The 25,061-nt window shown below is 40.1% G+C and overlaps 1 protein-coding gene across 5 annotated transcripts in view; it reads left to right on the top strand.

Moving 5' to 3' along the window:
- Positions 1–25,061, top strand: part of ITPK1 (inositol-tetrakisphosphate 1-kinase) — a 394,723-nt gene that overhangs the window by 304,090 nt on the left and 65,572 nt on the right. For 4 of the 5 annotated variants that reach the window (XM_069086031.1, XM_069086033.1, XM_069086034.1 and 1 more), the window contains exons 10-11: positions 2,939–3,101; positions 16,659–23,500. In XM_069086031.1, coding sequence (XP_068942132.1) covers positions 2,939–3,101; positions 16,659–16,984 — 489 coding nt within the window. In that variant the 3' untranslated portion in view covers positions 16,985–23,500. Of the gene's footprint in view, positions 1–2,938; positions 3,102–16,658; positions 23,501–25,061 lie in introns of those variants that run through there. The other variant, XM_069086036.1, reaches the window with a different exon arrangement.

Here is a 25,061-nt window from a genome sequence, read left to right on the forward strand (position 1 = left end):
CTCTCTCTCTCTCTCTCTCTCTCTCTCTCTCTCTCTCTCTCTCTCTCTCTCTCTCTCTCTCTCTCTCTCTCTCTCTCTCTCTCTCTCTCTCTGTCTCTCTCCCCCCCCCACCTCCCATGTGCATTTCTCCCCAGCCATGAGTCATAAAGGTCAGTGTATAGCCAACATCCAAGTCACTAATGATATGGTATACAGAGGAAAGCGTGCTACATCTAAAGGCAAGCAAGGCTTAGATTTGAATCCTACTGCTGACATTTACTAACTGTGAGTTAATATATGTAAAGTGCTTTTTACCATCTTAAAAGTGCTTTATAAATATTCAGATTAATATTTAAAGTACCTAAGTTGTGTAGCCCATACAGTGTCAGGATTGAAGTTGGGATGGCCTAAGCCCAAATCCTGACCCAGATATTTATTAGCTGTGGATCGTGGGTAAGTTACTTAACTTCTCAGAGAGGCAATATTCCTTATCTGTAAAGTGGGGATAGTACCAGCCTCTAAATCACAAGGTTATGAGGGTGCCTTGGTGATGTAGTAGATTAAACATTGGGTTTGGAATCAGGAAGACTCATCTTCATGAGTTCAGGTCCAGCCTCAGACACTTAGAGCTGGGCAGGTCAACTTAATCCTGTTTGCCTCAGTTTCATCTGTGAAATGAGCTGGACAAGGAAATGTCAAACAGCTCCAGTATCTTTGCCAAGAAAACCCCAAGATGGATAGGACTGAAACAACTGAACACTACCACCAGGTTATTGTGAGGATCAAGTAATATGTGAAGTGCTTCAGAAATGTTAGGTCCTTCTCTTCCTCCTCCCAGTTTAACTCTGAACCTCACTTTTCTCATCTGCAAAATCAGCATAATAATCTATGGTACCTACTTGACATGGTTGTTGTGTGGATCAAAAGTTATATGTAGAATATTTCACAAACCTATATAGATACACGCTCTTAGTAGTGGTAGTTAGCATGGGGTTTATACACGTAGTATTATGTAGATACTCAACCAGAGGCAGGAGGACATTCATCAGAAATATGAATTGTATTTACTTATGTAAGTGTTATAAAGTTTTTATAGAGTTCATCTTTTGAAGGTAGGTGTGGTAAAAGTATTATTTTATGGAGAAGGCTTGGAACAAGGAGGGTTGACCCCTAAATGTGCAGGTAGGTAGTTTAGTGACCCCAAATTAAATGTGTTAAAATACCCTTTTGCTGCCCAAATACCTACTCTGTTAGCTCTCTTGCAGTTATAGATCCTTTCTCTGAAACATACAACCATGTGGTTTCATTTTCCAAGTCACCTTTCATTTTAGATGTGTTAACTCTTTAACTCATCATGCTTCCTATTCTGTGGGCACGAAGGAATTCAGAGGTGCCAACATGGGTTTATTGAGTGCTAACATTGTAAAAACACAAAAATAAGGTATGATTATTTCCCACCATGAGTTTTTAATGTATTTGGAAAGAGAAGACAAGTGTACATAGAAAAGGCTAATGTCTAATCCCTGATGAAGAGAGTACAGACTAGGTCTCCAGAGTTAGAGAAATTCAGTATGTGAGAAAGCTCACTAATAATTATTGTAAGTGCTTTTTATAAGTAGTATTTCATTTGATCCTCACAACAGCCCTGTGAGTTGTCATTATCCTCATTTTAAAATTGAGGAAACTGAGGCAAACAGAGATTAAGTGATTTGACCAAAAATCACACAGCTAAGAAGTGTCTGAAGCTGTATTTGAACTCAGATCCTCTTGACTCCAGGTTTAGCACTCCATGCATTATGTTATCAGCTGCATAGAGAGGTTAAGTAATTACCAGTGTCACACGCATTATGAGCAAATAAATCAAATCAGCTCCCTTGAGTCCAAATTCAGTTTTCTTTCTACTATCCTGTGCTATGTTTTTATGTAGTGGGCCTCCCTATTACTGGAAGTCTTGAAACTGGTGAATGGCCCCCCATCAAATTAAATGTTGTAGAATTAGTACTTCTCATAGAGTCAAAACAAATGACCTCTTTGGTCAGTCCAAGTTCAATTTCTATGATTTAGTTATTCAGTTCATTTCAGAGCTGTGTGAACTTATACAAGTTACTTAACATGCTGAGTCTGTTTTCTCATCAGAGAAATTATATTGAACCACTTGATCTCTTAAATTATCTCCCAGTTCTGTGATCTATGGTCCTTTACTAAATAAATGCTATGCTCTGGTCCAAAAGTTTAAAATCCATTCTTAGGCACTAACTCTGATAGAATTTTATTTATGGATTCTGCAACAAAATTCATTAGTAATATTGGTCTACAGTTTTCTTTCTTGCATTTAGTATTATGACACAATTTCTGATACAGTTTTAGCAAATTGTTCACTTTTCAAATTTCACTTTCTCTTCTGAATCCTCTGCCTTTATTCAGTAGTTATGATGAAAATATTACCTGTGCCCATAAAGTCTTCTATTTTTTGCCTAGAACTTTACTTTCTAGGCTCCTTTATGGTGTTATAGAAAATAGTATTATTTGGTGTTAGCCTACTGGTATCCCAGGGTCTTTCCCTACTTGTGTCGCTGTCCTGGGGTCTCTGTCACTCCACTCTCTGAACTGAGTATTTTTAAGAAGTTTATTTGAGGATATTTTCATGCTGTGCTTTCCTCAGATAGTTTGTATTTTTTTTTCCCTGGGTATAAAAAATTCAAGCTATACCTCTGTAAGAGAGAATTCAGTGTAGAATAGAATAATATAAGACTTTACAGTGGAAGAGGGATTTGAGTTGGATCTTGAAGGCTGAGGAGAATTTAAATATGCAGATCATGAACCCAGGGAGGAGCCTCTTTGGGAAGACACAGATCAAGACATAAATCTGATTGAAAATTCAATGTCTTCTTCCTTTCTTCAAAACAGGTGAATGATTCCAAATACATCACAGTTGAACTTTTGTGTTTCTTTTTGGTAGCTGGACAAAATAGAAGGCGTGTTTGAGAAGCCCTCGGATGAGGTCATCAGGGAGATTTCCAAGGCCCTTCGGCAAGCACTTGGTGTATCGCTGTTTGGGATTGACATCATTATCAACAACCAGACAGGACAGCATGCAGTCATTGATGTCAATGCATTCCCAGGTAAAAGCTACCCAGCTTACCAAAGTTATGAGTCCTGTCAATGCACTGATGAGCTCTTTAGCTAGTTAACAGAACACCATTCTCTTTGCCCCTAGACCTGACCAGCTAGAAGTATTATTGACCATCTTATTCAGTCCTTTCATTTTACAGATGGAGAAATTGAGTTCTTAAGAGCAGAAGTGACTTTGATTTAGAGGATTTAACTCCAGAAAGGTCCTTGGAGATCATCTAGTTCTAGCCTGAACTGAGCATTAAAGAGGTTAAATGGTTGGCCCAGTCACCCAGCTAGTAAGAGGCAGAGCTGGTATAGGCACACCTCAGAGTTTTGTTGGTTTAGTTCTAGATGACCACAGTAAAGCAAGTATTGCCATAACAAGTTACATGAATTTTTGGTTCCCCAGTGCATGTAAAAGTAATGCTTATATTATACTGTAGTTTTTTTAAGTGTACAATAGTATTATATGTAAAAAAGGGCATGCCAATGTATAGCTAAAAATGCTCACCATCATGTGAGCCTTCAGTGAGTCTCTTTATTGGTGGTAGGCCTTGGCTCAGTGATGATGGCTACTGACCAAGCAGGGTGGTGGCTGCTGAAGGTTAGGGTGGCTATGGCAATATCTTAAAATAACACAAAAATGGAATTTGCCATGTAAATTGACTCTCCCTTTCACTTAAACACTTAGAGGGCATTGTAGGATTATTAATTGGCCTAATTTCAGTATTGTTGTGTCTCAGTGAATAGGGAAACTCAAGGAAAGGGAGAGAGATGGGGAATGGCCAGTTGGTAGAGCAATTAAAACATACAGCATTTATTGATTAAGTTTGCTGTCTTACATGGGTGCAGTTCATAATACCCCAAAATAATTACAATGGTACCATCAAAGATCACAGATCACCATGACAGATATAATAATGATGAAAAAGTTTGAAATGTAGGGAGAATTACCAGAATGTAACACAGAGGCCCAATGTGAGCCGCTGTGCATTTGGAAAAAATGGCCACCAGTATACTTGCTCAGTGTAGGGTTGCCACAGACCTTCAGTTTGTTTAAGAAAAAAAACAAACCCACAGTATCTGCAAAGCTAAAGCAAAATGCAATAAAACAAAGTATACCTGTATTCACACCCAGGTCCTCTGATCCCAAAGCTATTATTCCTTCCTCTTCCTGGGGCTCGTTTCTGTAACTCAGCAGGACATGTTATTGGTCATAAGGACAAGAAAATGAGTGGATTATATCAGTACTATCCAGTAGCTCATAAAGTATATGCTGCTTCTTCGGTGGCTTCGTAATGCCAATTTTGTGTACCCAGGACACTGTATTATTGTCACTGTTAGGATCACTCAGGGAAGTATTTGCATGGCATGCTGGACAGAGGATCTGGCCTTGAAGCAAGAGACCTGGGTTCAAATCTTGCCTCTAACCCAATTCCACCCCATCCCCACCCCCATGTGACTGGCAGCTCTCTAAGACTTGCAGAGAAAGTGATGTCTCACATTAGTAGAGGGAGTTTGCTCACATGGGAGTTCCCTATACTAGTAAAATCCCAGGTCTGTTACCTAACCCAAAACTGATGACTGTTCTCCATATGTAAGCTACTAGGAATTCAGTGTTATGTAATGGGAATAGCTCTTGGCTTGGATTTATTAGGAGACCTGGGTTTGAATCCTGACTCTGATGCTTATTTTGTGTCTTTGAGAAATCACTAGTTTTCTCTGATTGTTGGTTTTCTCATCAAAATAATTACAATTTTCTAAACTTCATGGGATTGTCATGAAGCTCAGGTGAAATAATAATCCTCACAGCATTTTGTCACTATTTAGTGTTGGATAAACATCCTCTCTCATTGTTATCATTGTCATTACTGTGCTGTTTGCTGGGGCAAAAATTCTGTCTAGTTTGCCTGGACAGTGGTTGAGAGTTTATATCCATTATAGCTGACATGTCAGACTTGCATACCTCATGCTTCATAGGCAAATGTATAGGGTGAGTTTGTGCCATCTCCTATAACTTTGGAGTGATGCCATTAATTTTGTAACATAAAGACCTTTTACATATTCACCATTGTCACATTTCTGTTTTGTCCATGTGAGACCATGTTTCCCACGTGAATTTATAAGCTCCTATAGTGAGAGGTGGAATAAGATTTGGGGAGACAAGTTCTGGGTGTGAATGTGCCTTTGCCACTAACTAGCTGCGTGACCTTGGACTAGTTACTATAGACCTTAGTTTCCTGCTTTGTAAAATGAGGGACTTGGACTACTTGATCTCTTCAGCTGCAAATCCTTAAAGGAAGCCCAAGTAAAGGGTCAGGAAGTTTGGAATCTTTTGTGCCTCAAGGCTTCCCATCCCTGGCCACATTAAGAACTACTCTAGGCGGCCAGGTGGCTCAGCGAGTAAGAGCACTGGCTCCAGTGTCAGGATGACCTAGAGATCGAATCCCGGGCTCAGATACCTAGCACCCACCCAGAAACACCTGGCTGTGTAACCTTGAGCAAGTTACTTAACCCTAATTGCTTAAAAAAAAAAAAACTACTCTAGTTAGAGTGGAAAAGGCATCTTGTTGCAAAAGGACATGGAAGGGAGATGAACCATGGAATTCTGCCAGCAGTGTGATTAATCCTTTTTTTTTCCTTTATAGTCATAGATCATACATTTAGAGCCAGAAAAGACCTTAGAACACATCTCGTCCAACTCCTACACAGTGAGGTGGCCCAGTGGATAGAGCACTGGGCTTATAGTCAGGAAGACTCGTCTTCCTGAGTTCAAACCCAGCCTTAGACACTCACTTGCTGTGTGACCCTGTTCAAGTCACTTAACTCTGTTTGCCTCAGTTTCCTCATCTGTAAAATGATCTGGAGAAGTAAAGGGCAAACCCCTCTAGTCTCTTTGCCAAGAAAACCCAAAGTGGAGCTACTCTGGATGTTATGGTAATGATGATAATAATAACATTTGTATAGCATTTCCTGTGTGTCAACCATTGTAGTAAGTGCTTTGTAATTATTATCTTCTTTGATCCTTCTAACAACCTTGTGAGGTAGGAAATGGGGATAATCATAGCATCTAACCTTCCGGGGTTGTTTTTTGTTTTTTGGGTTTTTGTTGTTGCTTTTTTGGAGGGGGGAAGGCAGGGCAATTGGAGTTAAGTGACTTGCCCAAGGTCACACAGCTTATAAGTGTCTGAGGCCAGATTTGAACTCAGGTCCTCCTGACTCTGGGGCTGGTGCTCTATTCACTGTGCCATCTAGCCAGCCCTCCTAGGTTGTTCAGAGGATCAAATGAAATAATTGTAAAGCACTTAACACAGTGCCTGGCAGACATAAATGTTATTATCATCATTAGCATTAATATTAAGATCTAGTGTAACCTCATCATTTTAGAGATGATAAAAACTGAGATGCAGAGAGATGAGGTGATTTTGCCCAAACATAATTAGTTGCAGAGCTGTTATTAACCCCATTTTACAGATGAGGGAGCTGAGGAAGATGGAGGTTAAGTGAACTGTTCAAGGTTACATAGCTAATAAAATCTAATTCTCTTCAATCTGTTTTGTCATAGCTCTTCTGCCTTTGTTCACCCTAGATCGTTATCTATAGCAGTATATAGATTTTGTCGGTAAACTACCCTGCTCTTCAGGTGAGAGTACCTGCAAACCCTGAAAGGAGAAATGACAACAGATTTTTCTACCAATTTTAAAGAGTATCTGATTTCACTGTAGGCTGGAGATAAACAATAGCCAGAGCATATCAGTTTTCTGCTCGTGTGTGTATGTGTGTGTGTCTGTGTATGTCTGTGTGTTTTCCATTGGAAAATCTGAATCAGAGTGATATTGATAAAAAGGCAGACTAGACCCTCTTAACTTTCATGGGAGAAATGCTTTTCTCACAGATGAGAAATTTTGCTTCCCTCTCCTAGGTTCCTGGTGCCCACTTTGACCCAGAACAGAGTAAGGTCCTGGGACTGAGGCTGAAGGAAATGGTCTGCCCCAGCTGTACCTTAACCAGAAGAAGCAGGGCAGGGTACTAGAATCAGTCAATCAGCAAGTATTTATTAAGTGCCTGCTGTGTACCAGGCCCTGTTCTTAGCACTGGAGATACAAGTACAAAGAATAAAAGCAGTCCCTACTCTCAGTGAGTTTACATTGTAAAGAAGGGGAGGGTGACACTAAATAGAAATGAAATATACAAATAGCATAAATATAATGTGAATATACACACAGTGGTTATATGCAAGGTAAAAAAAGGAGGGAGGGGAAGTTCTCGTGGGGGGGGGGAGCTTAGAAAGGACTGCATGCAGATGGTGGTATTTGAGCTGTGACTTAAAGGAAGAGAGGAGACTCTGAGGACCAATGAAGGACAGAGTGCATTCCAGGCAAGAATGCCCAGTGAGCCTAGAAAAATAAGATGAAACTAATTACGTGGACTTTGAAAAGCTAAAGAGAGGAGTGAATTTTTTATCCTAGAGACGCTATAAAGCCTCTGAGCTTGGTTGACTTAGAATGATCACCTGATCATGTCTGAACTTGAGGAAAGTCACTTAGTTGCTGTGTATAGAGTGGGCTGAGGAGTCAGAGACAGGTTTGGGGCAGAGAGACCAAGTAGGAGTCTGTTACAATCTAGGCAAGAGATAATGAGGGCCTGAACTAAAGTGGAAGGTACAAGTGGCAGAGTGGATAAATGTGAGATTCCGTTTCCTCACCTGTGAAATGGGAGATGATGCTTGTACCCACATCCTAGGGTTGCTGTAGGGGTCAGATCAGATAACAGCTACCAAAGTGCTATGAAAACTGTGAACTGCCCTGGGCAGTCTCTGAACTGAAAACTGCCCACAAGATGTGTAGAGTTGTCTCTTCTACTTTTGAGTGATAAATTTTGAACTTGTGCATCTGTTTAAAAACATGCTAGAATAACTAGTCAGGAGCTAGGGACAAGTGTGATCTGGTTGCTAGAACACTGTCCCTTCACCAGCATTCACTATACATCTCCACTGAGAACAACAGCATCAGTGACCCTGGGCTAGTTTCTTTGATTCCTCTAGAGTTTGCCTGGATACTTATCTAAGGATGTTTTGTTTATGTAGCATTCTCTGTTAATGGCTTAGATGTTGTTTTTGCTTCAAGTGCTTGCCTCTGAGATTCCTTGGGGGGAAAACTCAGAGCCTTATTCCCAGTAGCTTTTACATAGGAGGGAGGGGGAAAATGGGAGTGAACAATTTTCTGGATGATTTTTTAGTTGTGACAGTGAAACACTTATCTCACATGCCAGGTTTTCTATTGGGAAGCTCTCACCTTTTCTCTTTGCTGTTAAGACTAAAACAGGTCTTTTTTTTCTTTTTTATTCTTTGTGAAAAGAGATGACTTGCTGGGGAGGAGATGAATATTTTTGGAAATAAAGGTGATATAAAAACAAAAGAGACCAAATACTTAAAAAAAAAAATAACTAAAGCAGGAGAGAGCTTTATTCCCCCAGCATCATATCCCTTTGGCTTTTTTCAAGATTAGTATATGTGAGTGTGACTTAAGACAGAAGAAAGGCATCTGGGGCCTTAGTGATTATCAAGAGTTCCGCCTTCTTAATTTGCAGAGAAAAAATAGACTCAGAGGAGGGAAATAAGCAGGTTGGATATGCTGAGGCCCAGAGTCAAAGAGGCAACGTAATTCAGGTCTTTTGTCTCTCCCCAAATGTGAGGACCGGATAAGACTTTAGAATATATTATGTCAACATGTCAAGCATCTAACAACATGGCGAAAATTTTCCAGGTTATATGGCAAGAGGAGGTTATCCCCCAGGAATTCAAGGATGCCTCCATTGTCCATCTCTATGAAGGTAAAGGAAATGGATTGTCCTGTGACTCAGAGTCCTCCTTTATAGGTTGATCCTTCACCTGAAAGATGGTCATCAACCTGAGAGCCAGTGTGGCTTCAGAAAGGGCTGAGGAATAGTTGACATGGTACCTGCTACCTGACAATTCCAGGAGAAATGCCAGGGAGCAGAACAGAGGTCTGTATACAATGTTTACAGATCTGATCAAGGCCTTTGATACTGTTAGATGTGAGGGCTTATGTTTTCCATATTTCCATTATGTCAAAATTTGGTTGCCCAGAGAAATTCATCAGCATTGTATGTCATTGTCATGACGGCACGCTTGCCTGGGTTCTAGGCAATAGATAATACTCTTCTGCCTTCCCAGTCACCAGTGGAGTGAAACAATGCTGTGTGCTTGCTCCCATACTTTTTAGCATGATGTTTTCAGCCATAACATTGACAAGTTAGATGCTAAATCTGGAAGAGACTTAGAACATAAAATCTTGGGACAGAATTCTGCAGTTAGAAGAGACATTGTGGCTAGAGGGCCAGACCTAGAGTCAGGGATACTTGGGTTTAAGTCCTGCCTCTCTGACCACTACTGGCTCTCTCTCCTGGGCCAATCACTTACACTCTTTGTGCCTGAGTGTCATCATCTGTAAAATGAGAGGGGTGCACTATGAAGTAACATAGCACTTAAATCTAGGATTTCTTATCGTGACCAACCTTATGGTTGGTATGGGGGAATAAGTTCACCCCAAAATCTTTAATAGCAAGATGCTAATAATATGTTTATCTCAGTTAATCATTATGATAGCTTGCATTTATATATTGCTACTAACATCTTGCTCTGAAGCCATGCTGTGAGTTGGAGGTGACAGTGGTTGGTTTCCAGAATTTATGCCAATGAACAAGTTTTGGCAACATTAGAAAGACAAGAAAAGTGTGGATGAAACATTATGTAACCATCCCAGGCATATTGCAAGACAGTAGATAATGATATAGATAATAAGAACAGTGAGTTCAAAGGAGGAATCATTGTGGTCTTGGCTGGGTCTAGGGAAAGCTATGAGCAGGAAGTTAGAATGATGCGGGACCTTGGAGGGTGGTTAGAATTTAGGCAGAGAGGAGAGTTCCTAGCAGGAAATGTGTGTTATGCAGGTCTACAGAGACAGGAATGATTGGGACATGTCCAAGGATGAACTCTTTTTATTAAGGTCTGTGTTCTTCCAGTATTTGGGAAGCATCATCCTATAGTGAAATGAGCATTGAGCCTACAGTACTTGAATTCTGGTCCCATCGTTACTGCTCACTGACTTTGGGGTCTCAAAGAAGTCACCTCACAGAATCTCAAGAGTAGGAAGGAACCTTAGCAATCTTCTTCCCCAAGCCCTGTGTTTTCACTGAGCCTTTTTCATCTTTTGTAAAATGAGCGGTTTGGGCAGCAGACTCTCTAAAGCCCTTTCCAGCACTAACTTCTCATTCTTTCTTAGTTTCCCTGTTCAACAAAGGTGGGAGGAAAGGAAATTGAAGAGGAACTGTTCTATAAGAACTGTTGAAATGTAGCTACAACAAAGTCAGTCTGTAAGCCAAGCAGAGAGACATGCCTGATAGCTCATATACCAGGCTATGAACATGCTCCTCCCTTATGGACTGGGGTAAAGAAGATGTATCTAGGTAACGAGGACCTCAAAAGGTCTCCTGAGGCTAGGGACAGCTGCCATAGCATAGTCTCTGGTGGCAGTTTGGGGAGCTGTAGGCTCTACTTCATCAGACTTTTCTCTTTACATTAAGAGGCAACATACACTCCTTAAGAATATAAGCTTCCAGGGGAGGCCAGGTAGCACAGTGAGTAAGAGCACCAGCAGTGTAACCTTGAGCAAGTTACTTAACCCCAATTGCTTGAAAAAAAAAAAAAGAATATAAGCTTCCTAGAGTGCGAGGATTATTGGTTTTGACTCTGTATCCCCAGCACCTTGGTGATAGCTACTCGGACCTTAACAAATGCTTGTTGAGTTTGATTGGATCTTGAAATGATCATTGAACTTGGAGCCAGAAGATCTGGGCTCAAGTCTGAGCTTCATTCTTTCTCTTGCTTATGATATAGTCTGAGTATTTCCTTTTCTTTAAAATGATATTGCTAATACCGTCTTGTCTCACAGAATGGTGGTAAGGAAAGTGCTTCATAAAGTGCCATATAAATGAAAGCTCTCTGGATCATACTTTGAACAAATAGAGTCCTTTGGAGGAAGTCGGGGACAAGCTATTCATTTCTTGAAAAGGGGGAGGGGGTGGGGGGTGTAAAAGCTTGTTTCCATAGTGACCTGGTATCTGTGAGGGATTTCACTACCTTTTTATATGCTCATTGAGTATTGCCTGGGGGGCACTGACAGGTTAAATGAGTCCTGAATCACAAGCCAGCACCTGTGTCATAGGTTGGATTTGTATTTAAGTGTTCTGACCACAAAGGTTAGGTCTCCATTGACAATAGCTGACATTTAAAGGTTTGCAAAGCACCTGGCACATGTAGTCTCATTTGTTCCTCATTATGTAATCTGACCTCAAATGGGCTCTTGCTGCTTTGTGAAAATCTGTTTTTTTCCTGACTTTCACATTCTGGAGCAACTGTCCAAACCTTTTCTCTCCTTAGATCTTTCATGTCACCTCTGGCCCTCTCAGTAAAGGGCCTCACCTTCTAGTTTAGGCTTGAGTCTCTTGTGTTCTTGTTCTAGCAGACAGAGAGCACTAGACTTGGAATCAAGAAAACTTGAATTCAAATCGTGCCTTAGACACATTGCTCTGAACCTTGTTTTCTTACCTGTAAAATAAAGGAGGTGGCTGGACTCTCAGATGTCTTTCCCAATTACAGTTATGATCCTATGCTTAACTCTTAGCTTAGGGATAAGAGCTAACGTGGAAGTTAGTATCTTCTTTTAGATTTCCCATCTGTTCCCATCCTAGGGATAAGTGTAATTCATTCTGAGTCATTTCAGAAAATCTAAAAAACAGGATCCTTTGAAATTACTATTGCCAAGAGTGAGTAGCCAAAGCTCCATGACTGCTAATATGGTAATGGATCACAATTATGTAACTATTCAAGCATCTTAAAAGCATTTTATAAATGTTATGTAGGAAGAGGTCAGTTCATTTTAGGAGAATCATCCAGGCTCTTGACTCTAGGGAAACCCATTATTGGTACCATTTAGCCTTTGAATATTCCAGAGGGGTATCTTGGTGTCAGCTACAGAGACATGTAAAACTGTTAGTGTTTTCCTGTACAGCACTGCCCAGGGCCAGATAGTCTTGATTCACTTTCTCACTTGGGTCCTTTTCTGACTTTGCTAGTTGACTTTTAAAATAGACCCATTTTGTGGGAGGCATGAGCGACAGAGTTTGTGACATTTACTGAGTTGTTTTTTTCCTGAAAAAATTCTTCTTTACCTTAAAGCGAAGCTCTGTGAGATTTCATAAACTGTAGGAATTATTTTTAGAATATGCTTGGGTGACTCTTTGGTTGTTAACCTGTGACCAACAGGAAGTGTCTCATTAAGAGAAGGCACTAGTGCTGGCTCAGTGAAGACCTCATCTTTGCATATTCAGCTGTTGCTGGGGGAACAGCTTAATTCTCAGGGTATTTAAAGAACATTGTGTAGATTAGAAGTCAAAGCTTAGGGGTTTTTTCCCTTGTTTTCTACATGTATGTATTCTGGAACCTCTCTTCTTTCAGAATTAGAGTTAATGCAGTCTAGTTTGACTTTCACCCAGTCTACCCAAAGAATCTTGTTCTTAGGCATGGTGCCTGGCAGAGTCAGACTGAGCCATCGTTCAATCCTAGGAGCAAGTGGTCAGGTCCCTATGACTGCTGATAAGACAATAGCTCACAATTATGTACCCATTAGGTTTAGTAAGGCCTTTGATCCTTACAACCACCTTATGAGAAAGAAGGTGACATTATCTATGTTTTATACATGAATAATCTGTGGATCAGGACGATTGTTTTAGATACCCAAGTTATCTCATTCCCAAGGCATATGCTTTTTCCTTGACTTGAGGCTGCTAAGCTATAATTGAGTTATCTCAGGTCTGTGTTTTTGTAAAGACAACCTGAAAGCAATATCAATAGTTTGAACTTTAATCTATTGAACCATCTTAGTCTTGAGGATATTTTCATTGCCTTTTATGGAAAAACTAACCTAATCTTTTTAGAAGGGATCTAAGTAGATGTTACTCCTACTCATTTTTAATGCTAGCATCCCAGGATGTGTACAAGCCATCTCTTTCTAAGCTAAACCAGTCTTATCAGGCTATGCCTATATTATTTGGGATTGGAGTAAGGACAGTAGTTGATTTGTAACTGATCCCTAGCTTTCCTTCATCATGCCATGGGGAGCCCAGGGTGTCATAGGCTATATGAGATAGCATGAGCTCTCTAACATTCTAACAGACTGCAAAGACTTTGACTTTGAGTCTAGTGATTGACTTGACCAGCCTGGCTCAGTGCAGAGATAATGCATCATTTGAAGGATTAGGTGTTGAATTTTATTTTTATTTTTATTTTTTCTCACAGAAGCTCATGGAGACAATGTATTAAGGTGTAGAGGTCTACATGGATTTTTGAAGTATGTGCACACTCACGTGATAAGAGCTTTTATTCAGTAATTTGTTTTTATTCAGTAATATGTTACTTTTTGAGCATTCATGCTTATTATGTGGGCAAGATTTTATTTTTACCTATATATGTATGTATACACACACACACACACACACACACACACACACATGCAGTACACTGATAGGGAAGAAGACCCAGCAAAGATATTCCCTCTACCTATACAAATTTATACCTGCTCTGCAATTTACAATCTTAGAGAACTCCTTTGGAAGGGACTCTAAGAGGTTCAGTGATTTGGCCAGGATCACAAAGTCAGTATGTATTTGGACTTGAACTTGGATCTTTCTCCATCCTACTCTATTACATGGTGTCTTGTCGTGGAATCTGTCTTGGTACTGAACTTCCTCATCCTCTCCAAACAGTGTTCTGTGTCTGCAGTAATTACAATGACTGACAAAAAGTAAACCATTTATAAATTTTTTTAAATACACAGTAATTTCCAATATTGCACAAAGGATATGTGACAGGAGCATTTCAGAGGCACAAATCAGAACTTCCATCTGAAATATCTCATGGTCATCAGCAAGAATAGGAGACTAAATACTTCTTAGGTAGTACAGTGAATAGAGCATTGAACTTAGAGTCAGGAAAACCGGAGTTGAGTTCAGGCTTTAGCCTTTTTCCTTTTCCTAATTCACAAGTCCAGGCTCTTGCCTCAAGTTTGGCTTGTTGTACTAAATGGGCATCAGGTAGTGATGAAGTTTCAACCACTTGTGTGGTGGCGGTGATACCATAACCAGCAACCAAGTCTCCTTCCTTATTTCTGAAGCAGGATCCATCAGCATAGTAGTCAAAGTCTTCTAAGGGGGTTTCCTTCAGGTCCTCTGAGGGCCACATTTCCTAGCTGTGTGATCCTCAGCAAGTGACTTAACTGCCACCTGATAAAAGGAGATATTTGTAAAACTCTTTGTAAAATTTAAAGTGCTATAAAAATGTTAGCTATTATTTGTGGGCATGCATTTCTCTTCTGTGATAATAAGGTCATCTCTAGAAAAGATAAATGAATTTTTAATATTCTAAATTTACTATTTCTCCTAAAATATGATGGGAACATAGATCAAAGTTCTGCAGATGGGAAAGCCAGTACATTCTGTGAAAGATAGTTCTGTGTTTTAAAGAGTTATGTCACTAACCCACCAACACTACAAAAATCTCATGAAGTGTGGGTACGCCCTCTGTAGTAAAGATTGCAGCTCTTTAGTGACTATTGGATTGTTTCCAAGAGTTACCATGCCTAAAAAAATTGGTCACTTTACTGCTGGTAATGAGCCTTTCCACATTTAGGCAAGTTCTTGGACCACGGGAACACAATTTACCCCTGGACCCATATTTTAAGCCTTTTCTACTGGATGTTATGCTTCCCTGAAATAATCATAGAAAGCCCAGGGGCACCACCAGACTATGATATGGCATCAAAGTAAGACTTGACTAAAGAAGTACAATTCTCCATAGCAATTCTTAAAGACAACCAGCATTTAGGGGATATAAACTTGGGTATTTATTGCCTTTTCCTTCCTCCCACCAAAATCATCCAGCTAGGTTCATACAGATCCAGGTATCATCTCTTGTCCAGTTCAGTTTCAAAGCCCTTTCTTAGAAGTCAGCATAACTTTGTCTCTGAGAAGAAAATATGATAAGTTTGCTTCCCATGCATATTCCAAACCTGTTTGGTTGCTCTTGGAAATCCATTCTCCAAAGCTCGTGCTAGGAAATCCTTATCCCGGTATGAGATGAGCAGTTTATCTTAGCAGAGTTTTTGTATAGATCAAGGGGAAGAACAATTAATTTGTTGGTGTGGTTGGAAGGAAGGGTCCTCCTTAGGACATCCAGAATTTGGGGGTTTGAGTGACTTTATTTGCCAGGGATCTGGCACAAAAAGGGAAATAAGGGACACATCTTTAGGGGAGCAGTGTGTGTGTGTGTGTGTGTGTGTGTGTGAGAGAGAGAGAGAGAGAGAGAGAGAGAGAGAGAGAGAGAGAGAGAGTGAGAGAATGTTTGCTTTGTAGCTGACTCACATGTCTCTTCTGGCATTTTTCCTCTCAAAAATCATCCTTAAATTAACGGTTCTAGTTGCTGCTTCCTCATGTATTTGACTCGGTAGTTTTCTCCTTGTACTCTGCCTTCTTCTGAATGTCTAGCACTGTGCTAGGGCCAGCAAACACAAAATTGGGCCAGCCCCTGAGCTCAGGGTACTTCTATTATATGTCAGTTATTTCAATCAAGTAAACATTTATTAAGTGCTTACTTACTTCTATTAAGTACTTCCCAGGCTCTGTGCTGAACACCAGGGATTTTTTCCTAAGGTAAAAAACACAGCCACTGCCCTCAAGGAACGCACATTCTAATAGGGGAGAAACCATGCAAGCCTCTGGGCTCCTACAAGATATGTGCAGAATATAGAAATGTAATCTAAAAAGCATAGACATTAGCATTGGTAGGGGAGTGGGGAGTGGAGAGGGATGATATGTACCAATCTAGAAGGGAAAGACACCCCCCCCCCCATTACAGAAGGTAGGATTTGAGCCATTTTAGAGCAAGATTCCAAAGCAAATTACTTTATTCTCCAAGCTGTTTCCTCATCTGTAAAATAGAAGTTTTAATTTTCTCTCTGCCTTCCTCTTAGGGTTGTTGAAAAGAAAGCACTAATTAAAATAACAAAAGAAATGGGGGTAGGGGTTACACATATGTCCTGAGCTATGATAATCATTATAATGGTAAAGCTCTAGGGTCTTTATTAAGTCATTTACCTTTCATGACCTAGTCAAGATTCTTAGTTCTCACCTATAGAAGCCCCCTTACCCACAGCACTTAAAATTACTTATGAAGGGGGAGAGACAACATTGGTGTAGTAGAAAGAACTCTGGTTTCTAGTCCCGCCTCTAGCTGTGTGACTTAGAGCAACTCACTTAATTTCTCTGGGTCTCAGTTTTCTTCTCTGCAAAATGAATGGATTGGATTAGATCCTCTCAAAGGTAGGTTTCTTTTACTTCTAACATTTGGTAATCTAATTCCACCTCTATCTCTAATGTTCTGACTCAGTGGTTCTAGAGAAAAAGTTTTCCTTCTTTTTTTCTTCACTCAGGCTATGAGGGTGTGACAGAATTCTTCACTGACCTCTTGAACCACATAGCCACTGTCCTGCAAGGCCAGAACCTGGAGATGACCCCACTCAACCACAACAAGCTCCTGACTGACCTGTCTGGTGGCCTAGCGGGTGAGCGGACACGGGGCACCAGTACGGGGTTCTGCAGTAGCGTGGTGGGCAAAGACTCCTCCTGGATCGTGGAAAGTGAGACCAACAGTTCAGTGAAGCTACAGCACCAGAGACTAGGGTGCAACACTGCTGTGTCCCCCAGCTTCCAACAGCACTGTGTGGCAACGCTGGCCACCAAAGCTTCTTCCCAATAGCTGGTGGCACCATGGACCATGGCACAAGCAAAGGGCCCACCTAGAATTACGATAATGAGGCAAGCCGCTTAGAAGAGTTCCACCTACTACTACAAATTTCCATTGATTATTTTTTTAACCTGATTTCCTGATGCAATGATTTAAAAGGAGGGGAAAAAACACCACAGTGATCAGAGCAGGAGAAAATGGGATATTTCACCCACTTCCATTTACAAATCTTTTAACAAGTTTACACACACTTGTGTTTTCAACACTAGACCTTAATGTGCAGGATGTTTGGTTTTTGTTTTTGATGATTTATTTTGTGGTTTCTCATGGTGTGTGTGTCTGTCTTTCTGTTTGTGTGTGTGTGTGTGTGTGTGTGTGTGTGTGTGTGTGTGTGTGTATGTGTGTAAGTATGTATGTATGTTCGTGTGGTTATTCCCCCTTTATAAACTGTAGTTGACCACCATGGGCCAACCTATGTGACCTTTAGCCAGTTATTTCACCTGTCTAGGTTTTATATTCCTCATCTATAAATTGAGTGGGTGGGGCTAAGTCTCTGAGGTCTTTCCAGCCGTATGATCTTAAGTCCAGAACTCCTGGAATCAGAGCAGTCAAGGTTGCAATTGTATGTGAATGTCATACTTTAAAGAGAGGTTTGAGTTATCATCGATTATTTCATCTTCTCTTTTGATCACCTACCTGCACCCTTTGTTGTGGTCTCCTCTTCCTCCTTTGGGCCCAGTCCTCCTTTAGCTTACTACACAATCCCAGTAGGAAAGTGACCTGTGCATTGTGTCCCAAAACCACATCTATTGGGCAGGAGGAGATGAGTGGGTTGCATTTGCCTTCTCTACCCTGTCCTCACTCCTAGAGAGATGACCCAGAACGACCTTCAGAGGTTATAAGGTGTGTGGGTTTCTGTAGGAAGTGGTACTCTGAGGAGACTCTTTCAAGAAAGGAATGGGAAGGTATAAGGAATCTTCCCAACTCTGGAATAACTTCTAGGACAGTTGACTCTAGTGCCAATTGAAAGTCTCTCTGGCTTCCATCAGAGACATCCTCTGGACACATGGCCAGGTCCATCACTCTACAATTCTATAGCTTGCTACAGATATGAGAGGACTCAGATTCTAGTCCCAGTTCTTCCACTAACTTTCTGTGTGACCTTTTTGAAGTCACCTTCCTCTTCTGGGCTTTTAAATTTCCTTCTCTTTGAACAAGGATGATTATTTTTTAAGATTCAATCTAGGCATAAAATATTATGATTAAGCGTTCCTAGATCTTAAATAAGTGAGAGGAGATGGGAGAACTCCTGAGCTTAGCATAATTGAGGGGCATAACTATTTTCTTTTAGGTTGGTTTTTTTTCCCACAGACCCTAAAAACAACTATATACAGTTAATCATGTGTCATCAGTCATGATGGTGTACATCATAAACCAGATAAACCAGAGCACTACCCAATTGAAAGATTTTTGGCAGAGTCCATAAACTGTACCTTGCAGCCTGTGGCATCTGCCATTTCTTAACTTTCAGCTAAACACTAAGTTCACAGTCAGAGGTTTGATTGGCAAGAAGGAGTAGGTTTTTGTCCCCTTTTCCCCTCAGTACAAGGTCTAGGAACAGCCCAAAAGAATGCTCTCACTTTGACGAGCAGCCAGACTAACACCACACTGTACATCACTGTTTCCCAGTCCAAACTATATTGCAGACAAGCAAAATACTTAAATTTTCTTCTGTGATCTTCCATCCCCCTCCCTGACTTCTGCAACCTTGGAACTTTGACTAGAGCAAGGAGACAGAGCAGAGGATTGGCATGATGGTAAAAAGGTGAGGGACACAAGGATGAAGAAGAATCCATTTTCTCAGTTTATAGGTTGTACAAAGTAAGGACCTTAAGTTTTGTGGACCATTAAGAATCTGCTGTGGGCTGGTGGAGGCAGGGTACACTGTTCTCAACCATTGTTTGGCCATACTTAACCTGCCCCTAAGCTCAAGTGGGAAGGGGGGAAAAAAATCTCATTTTTCCAAAAATTCTCAAAGATTTGTAATGATCTGTGGTGATACATAAATGTTCTCCCCCATATGACTTTTTGATGATTTTCTTTGTCAAATCTATTTTTTGAGTCAAATACTAAGATATAAATGCTTTTTAGGAGAGAAAAATATTTGGACCTTCTTCTGATTCATGTACAATGAGGACATCCTGGATGATATTCTACCATTGTAAGCTCTATATGGTACTGAGTTAAGAGAGGGAGGGGCAAAAGAGATAATGCATAAAGCGCTTTGCAAACCTTTAAGCGCTATGTAAATGCTAGCTAATATTTTGGTTATTTCTTTTTTGCCCCCTCTTGGAAAAAATCCACATGGAATGATCATTTCAGTTGGGAAATGGTGGGGAAAGGGAGAGAGATAGGGCTTAAGGGAGGGGGGAAGGGTGAGAGGATGGACCTAATTGAAACTGTCAGGCTTTCTAGGAACTTGAGAGCTTTCCAGCTAACCATGTTTACATGACTTCTGAGCGTTAGATCCAGTTTTAATGTCTGTATGCTGTTTCTTAGCTCTACCTTTGAATCAGAGTGGATTGATCTGGCTTGCCTTAGAAAATTTGGTTAGCCGATTTTGCACTGCCTTGTTTCTCCAAAATAAACTACTGAAATGTAATTGTATTTTATACTTGTTTACAAACAGTTGCTAAAAATCTGTTATGTAATTCTCTAAAATCTTTTTGAAAAAGGTTTTTTGGTTTTATTTTGTTTTTAATAGCTTTACCTTTTTAAAATAAAATCCCGATCTACACTCTCAATAGAAAACAGGTGAATTTTTATTAGTGTGACACCTGGACATCTGCTAGTGTCACCTTGAGTTTAATCCTATGTTATTTATTTTTTATTTCTCCAAATGTTTCTCACAAATTTTTAGGACTTAGAGATATTATGTAACTGCTTTCCAATGACATGGCATTTTATAGGACATGGGTAATATGGTTACCTGGTAATTGCTGCTGATTATAAGGAGGACAAAATGGATTGTTTTATGTTGGGGAACATTATTTACATAATGTTCTGAGACATTATGAAACCAAGAGAAGGGGGAAAGTTCATTTTCCAAGGGATTTGGCAAGATTCTTCTCTAGTCTTATCTTTTCTGACACACTTGGCCCTGGTCACATGGAGAAGAAATGCATCATATTCGATATGTTAGTGTTGCCAAGAAGACACTAAGAACTTTCCATCAATAAGATTGATATGACTATATTCCTTCCAATTTTAGCTTATGATTCTTTGCTTCAGTCTTATCCTCCTAGGATTTTGATGATAATGAATGACAATAAGGACACGTGCCCCTTTGGTTGGGTTTTTTCCACCTAGGAGAAAAAATGAGTTTATGGGAATCTGACAGGGACAGCATCATTTCTCAGCCTGGTTTAAATAGACCTTTTTGGCATGAGATTCAACTTGTATAGATATCTTAGTTGGTTTTCATTTTTAGCTCCCACTATCCTTGTCACTGTAGATTCTATTTTCTGACCGTTTCCTGTAGTCCACTAAAACAATCCCCAAATTCTCAAGGTTAAATAATAACAAATGGCTCTAAGTTGTAAATGTTTTTCTAGGATTTATTTTCTTGATTTCCTAATGGGTTGTAAGCAATAGTTTCATAAATGGAGATATGGCTTTAAATGACATTGGTGGCCTAAGACTTGGATTTTCTAGCATTTAGCCCTGACTTGGATACTAAAGCTTATTAGCATGGGAAACTCTCGAGAGTGGTGTCAGTGCCTTTGGTACTCTGTGCCAGTTGCAGTTTTTGCTTTGGAATCTCCTCCTCTACGCCCTAATGTTTTGATTCCTAGTGCTGCTGTTGATATAGAACACATGTTGAGGAAAACTACATGGTATCCAGCAAAAGCAGAGATTGTTGATGGTGAAGGGGTACTCCTTGTGAGCTCTGCTGCCTGCTGAGACTTTCTTGGAAGCATCAGTAATAGGCTCAACTCTGGCAGGATTCCAGACCTAGAATAACAAAGGTTCCTAATTCTCAACCTTGTCTTCTTTGCCAATTTAGTCTTAGGAGAGGTAGTATCTGAACTTCAGGGATATCTTTCTGAAGACTAATAGCACCTGTTTCAGCTGTGCCCCTACGAGGTTGCAAGGATACATGATAAGATGTCTGGACAAAGAGACAGAACTAGGTCTTATGTCCGACTAGTGAAATTCCTTACCCCAGAGAATTGTGTTTCTGCCTATGGAACCTTCATCTGTGGTCGGTGACATTTCCCACCATGACTACTGGGAGGAGGGAGCAAATGAAAGCTAACTCACATTGTCCTTGGAAAAATACCACGTGTTGAAGGCTATGTATTGAAGTCAGTCTTCTTTTAAATCCACAGTGTGAAAAGAAACTGGCTCCAAATAGGCCAGCTCATTTGTTTATTGCCACTCAGCCAAACAAATCCCCAAGATTCTCTTTTGCTCCCCTATACCGTCCATACTTTTCCATTTGATCAAACAGTTGAGATATATGAAGCAGATTTGATTTTTCAACCGACTGGTAAATTCTGTTTTAACTAAAGAGCTCTCAAACCCCACAAAGCTTGTTTTTAAATGAATAGACACAATAGGGTACCTAGTAGGAAACAGTCAATATGTGATTTTAACACATCTGCTGTGAGAGTCCAGTTGGCCAGCTCTGAAATTCTGCCTTGAAATTGCTTTTAGTTGAGGCATAGTCTTTCCATGTAAAGCATCAATTGTATGAAATTGCAATCCCTTTCCCCTTGAAGTCTGTGAAACTGTTTCCTAAGATACAGAAAACAGTTTCTCATAGTAGCTTTTACGTATTTATTTTTCCTTTGTTTAAATTTGCCATATTATATTTTTTCAGTCCTCTACCCCTAGAGCCGCATGAATTTATTCACCAGAAAGAACTAATTTCCTCTCAAATCCAGACTTTCTGACATAGTGGAGAGAGCAGTGGCACTCGCTTTCATGAAGCTTGGGTTCAAGACCTAGGTCTGTCATGTGATAGACTTGTGATCTTAGACAAGTAATTTTCCCTTAATTTATAGGATCATAGGATTAAAGATGGATTTATTTAAGGATTTTTTAGGCTAACCTCTCAACTTTAGTTTCCACATAATATAAATTGAAGGGGTTGGAATATATTCTCTGAAAAGCCCTTCCAGCTCCAGCATTTTGAATTTTATGATCTCTCCCCCAGCAAATTCAAGATTCCCTAAGCATTGGAGAAGTTGACTATCAGTCCTCATTGTAGAACTTTCCATGGGGACCTACCACCCCAAGTTGTTTCAGAGCAGGCAACCATCTACCTTGGTTGACCAGGGCTGTGCCCCATAAATCTTATGGAATCTAGGAGAGATACCCAAGCAGTGCTCACAGGACCAGGGAGATCTTGAGATCAGTAACCCAGGTGACTTTGGTCAGTGGCATTGATGACCAGGATCACAACATCTATTGCAACTTCCTGAATGTCTGTCTGACTCCTAGGAGCAGGAAGAAGAGGCTTTTGACTGGAAGGGTCTCTACAGTAGGCCTCTGTTATTTAGGGACATAAAAGTGTCTGTCTTAGAGAAAGGTAGAGCTTTTTCCATTATTGCTATTGTTTCCATTTACATTCTAACCCAAAAGTTAATTAGAATCCTTCTGTTGTTATTGTTGAAAGACATGGATGTTTACAAGTTTTGCCCAGTTTTGATAGCCAAATGCCTCAAGCCCACCAGATTCACACATATCCTTGGGAAAAGACTGTGTAAAAGCATATAGCACTGAAGACACTGTCCCACTTGTCTCCTCCCCATTCTGCTCATCCCAACTCCTTCTCTATACCATCCTTACCCTTCTGCATCCTTTCCATTGGTCCACAAAGCTTAGCACTGCTCCATTATTAGACCTCTGGGGGACCACTTTTTCCCCAAATTTTAATCACCCTCTTTTCCCCAGTGTCCTGTTCCATTCAGGACACTATATAAAATCACATCCCTATTTCCCTCTTCACTCATACTCTTCCTAACTACAAAGATTCTTCAGCAGTGATTAGACAAAGATGTGATCCCAACTTTATAGTGTTTTTAAAAACGAAAACAAAAAACAGTGTTTTGTGATCATGTAATTTCATTCCTATTCACAGGCATCCATTACCAAAAGTCCAACTTGTTTTGTACTTAATTCATGTATATAATATATATATATATATCTAAGAAATATATATATAATATATAAAATCATGGTGAACTGTAAAAACCAAAAACTTATGTTGGGAATTTGAGTTTATTGCATGCTTTTGTACATGTAATAATGATGATGACAATGGCATATCTATTCGCTATCATTTATTTTGGGAATAAGTCCTGTTTTTCTAATTTGCCAACCATCTGTGATAGCTGGGATTTTGGTTTTAACAGTCACTAGTGGAAACAGTAAGAATTGTAATTGTTATTTCTGTAATTGTTTTGGAGAAAGAAAAATCCTCTTTGAAACACACCACGAAATAAATGCCTTACAACACCAGGTATGGGTGTGGTTAATACTGAAGTGTCTCATCCAAGACTTTCTGACACCAACTGGCCACATGGCTTTAAGTCAGTCACCTTCTCTGGGCTTTAGTTTCCTCATCTGTAAAATGGTAGGTAGACCTAGGTGATCTCTCAAGTCCCTTCCAGCTGTGATGTGTTCTAAAGTTTCTTCTAGTTCTTGTGAGTTCCTTCCTGGGATTCTTTACCTCAGTCTGGTCCTTCTAGAAGCCTGGATTGGGTTCTCAAGCCCTAACTTGGATGCTGAAGCTTAACTTGGGAAGCTTGCAACAGAATGGTGTCACTGCCTTTGGTACTCTTTGCCAGTTGGAGTTTTTGCTTTGGAATCTCCTCCTCTACCTCCTGATGTTTTGATTCCTAGTGCTGCTGCTGAGATAGAACACATGTTGAGGAAAACTACATGATATCCAGCAGAAGCAGAGATTGTTGATGGTGAAGGGGTACTCCTTGTGAGCTCTGCTGCCTGCTGAGACTTTCTTGGAACCATAGTAATAGGCCCAACTCTGGCAGGATTCCAGATCTAGAATAACAAAGGTTCCTAATTCTCAACCTTGTCTTCTTTGCCAGTTTAGTCTTAGGAGAGGTAATATCTGAACCTCAGGGGTATCTTTCTGCATCTGAAGGCTAATAGCACCTGTTTCAGCTATGCCCTTACGAGGTTGCAAGGATACATATTAAGAGGTCTGAATAAAAGAGACAGAACTAGGTCTTATGTCCGACTAGTTCTTAATGATCATCATGACTGTGATTTTGCTAGAGTGTTCACTACTGTTTGCAATTAAATGATTAGATTAGAGTTACAATAAGGTTCCTTCCAGCTTTAGTATTCTGTGAGTCTTTATGAGGTAAAGTTTGTAGAAGTGTTCTAAGCTCTTTTGTCTGGGAACCAGGTATGAAAATTTATAGTAGATCCTTGGTCCTGTGCAGACATGAGATCTTAGTCATCAACTCCTATCCTTGCAGTTGGTCCAGGAGATTTTGCCTTTAGTCCCGAGCACTTCCACTTTTTACTACTGTTTAGTAAAATTTCTACTTTTAATTGCACTCCTAGCCCCTGAGGCATCTTGGTTCTATCATTGCCACCACCTTGATATGATTGGTTTGATAACTACCTTCTCTCTTTCCCTTTATCCCCTTTTTTTGCTCATGTTATGCCAGCAGAGGATAAACTTTGGCAAGCTCTACCAAGTAAGACTCTAGTATTGGGTTGTATGCCCGTTGTCTGTTAACCAAATTAGTCAAATTTAGAGAAGCTTGTCACCAGAGAGGTTATAAGATGATTACATTTTTTTTTTTAGCTACAGGAACTCCCCCAAGTCATCCATTGGATTAATAAAAGGGTTGGGATCTGTCAATGGAAGGAGTATCCACACTGATGAAATCAAGATCCTTCATAAAGAAAAAGAAACCAAACCAGTCCCAGATTGACATTTAAACTATCCTTTGGTAGCTTGATTAGCATGATATTAAATATATAAATTAAGTAGTAATACCAGTTTTATTAATATTGGCTTGATCTATCCATTAGTAATTCATGT

This window comes from Petaurus breviceps, unplaced genomic scaffold, assembly GCF_028583685.1.
Source record: "Petaurus breviceps papuanus isolate PSGF00001 unplaced genomic scaffold, PetGlider_PUasm1.0 177, whole genome shotgun sequence".
In the NCBI taxonomy this organism is placed as follows: Eukaryota; Metazoa; Chordata; class Mammalia; order Diprotodontia; family Petauridae; genus Petaurus; species Petaurus breviceps.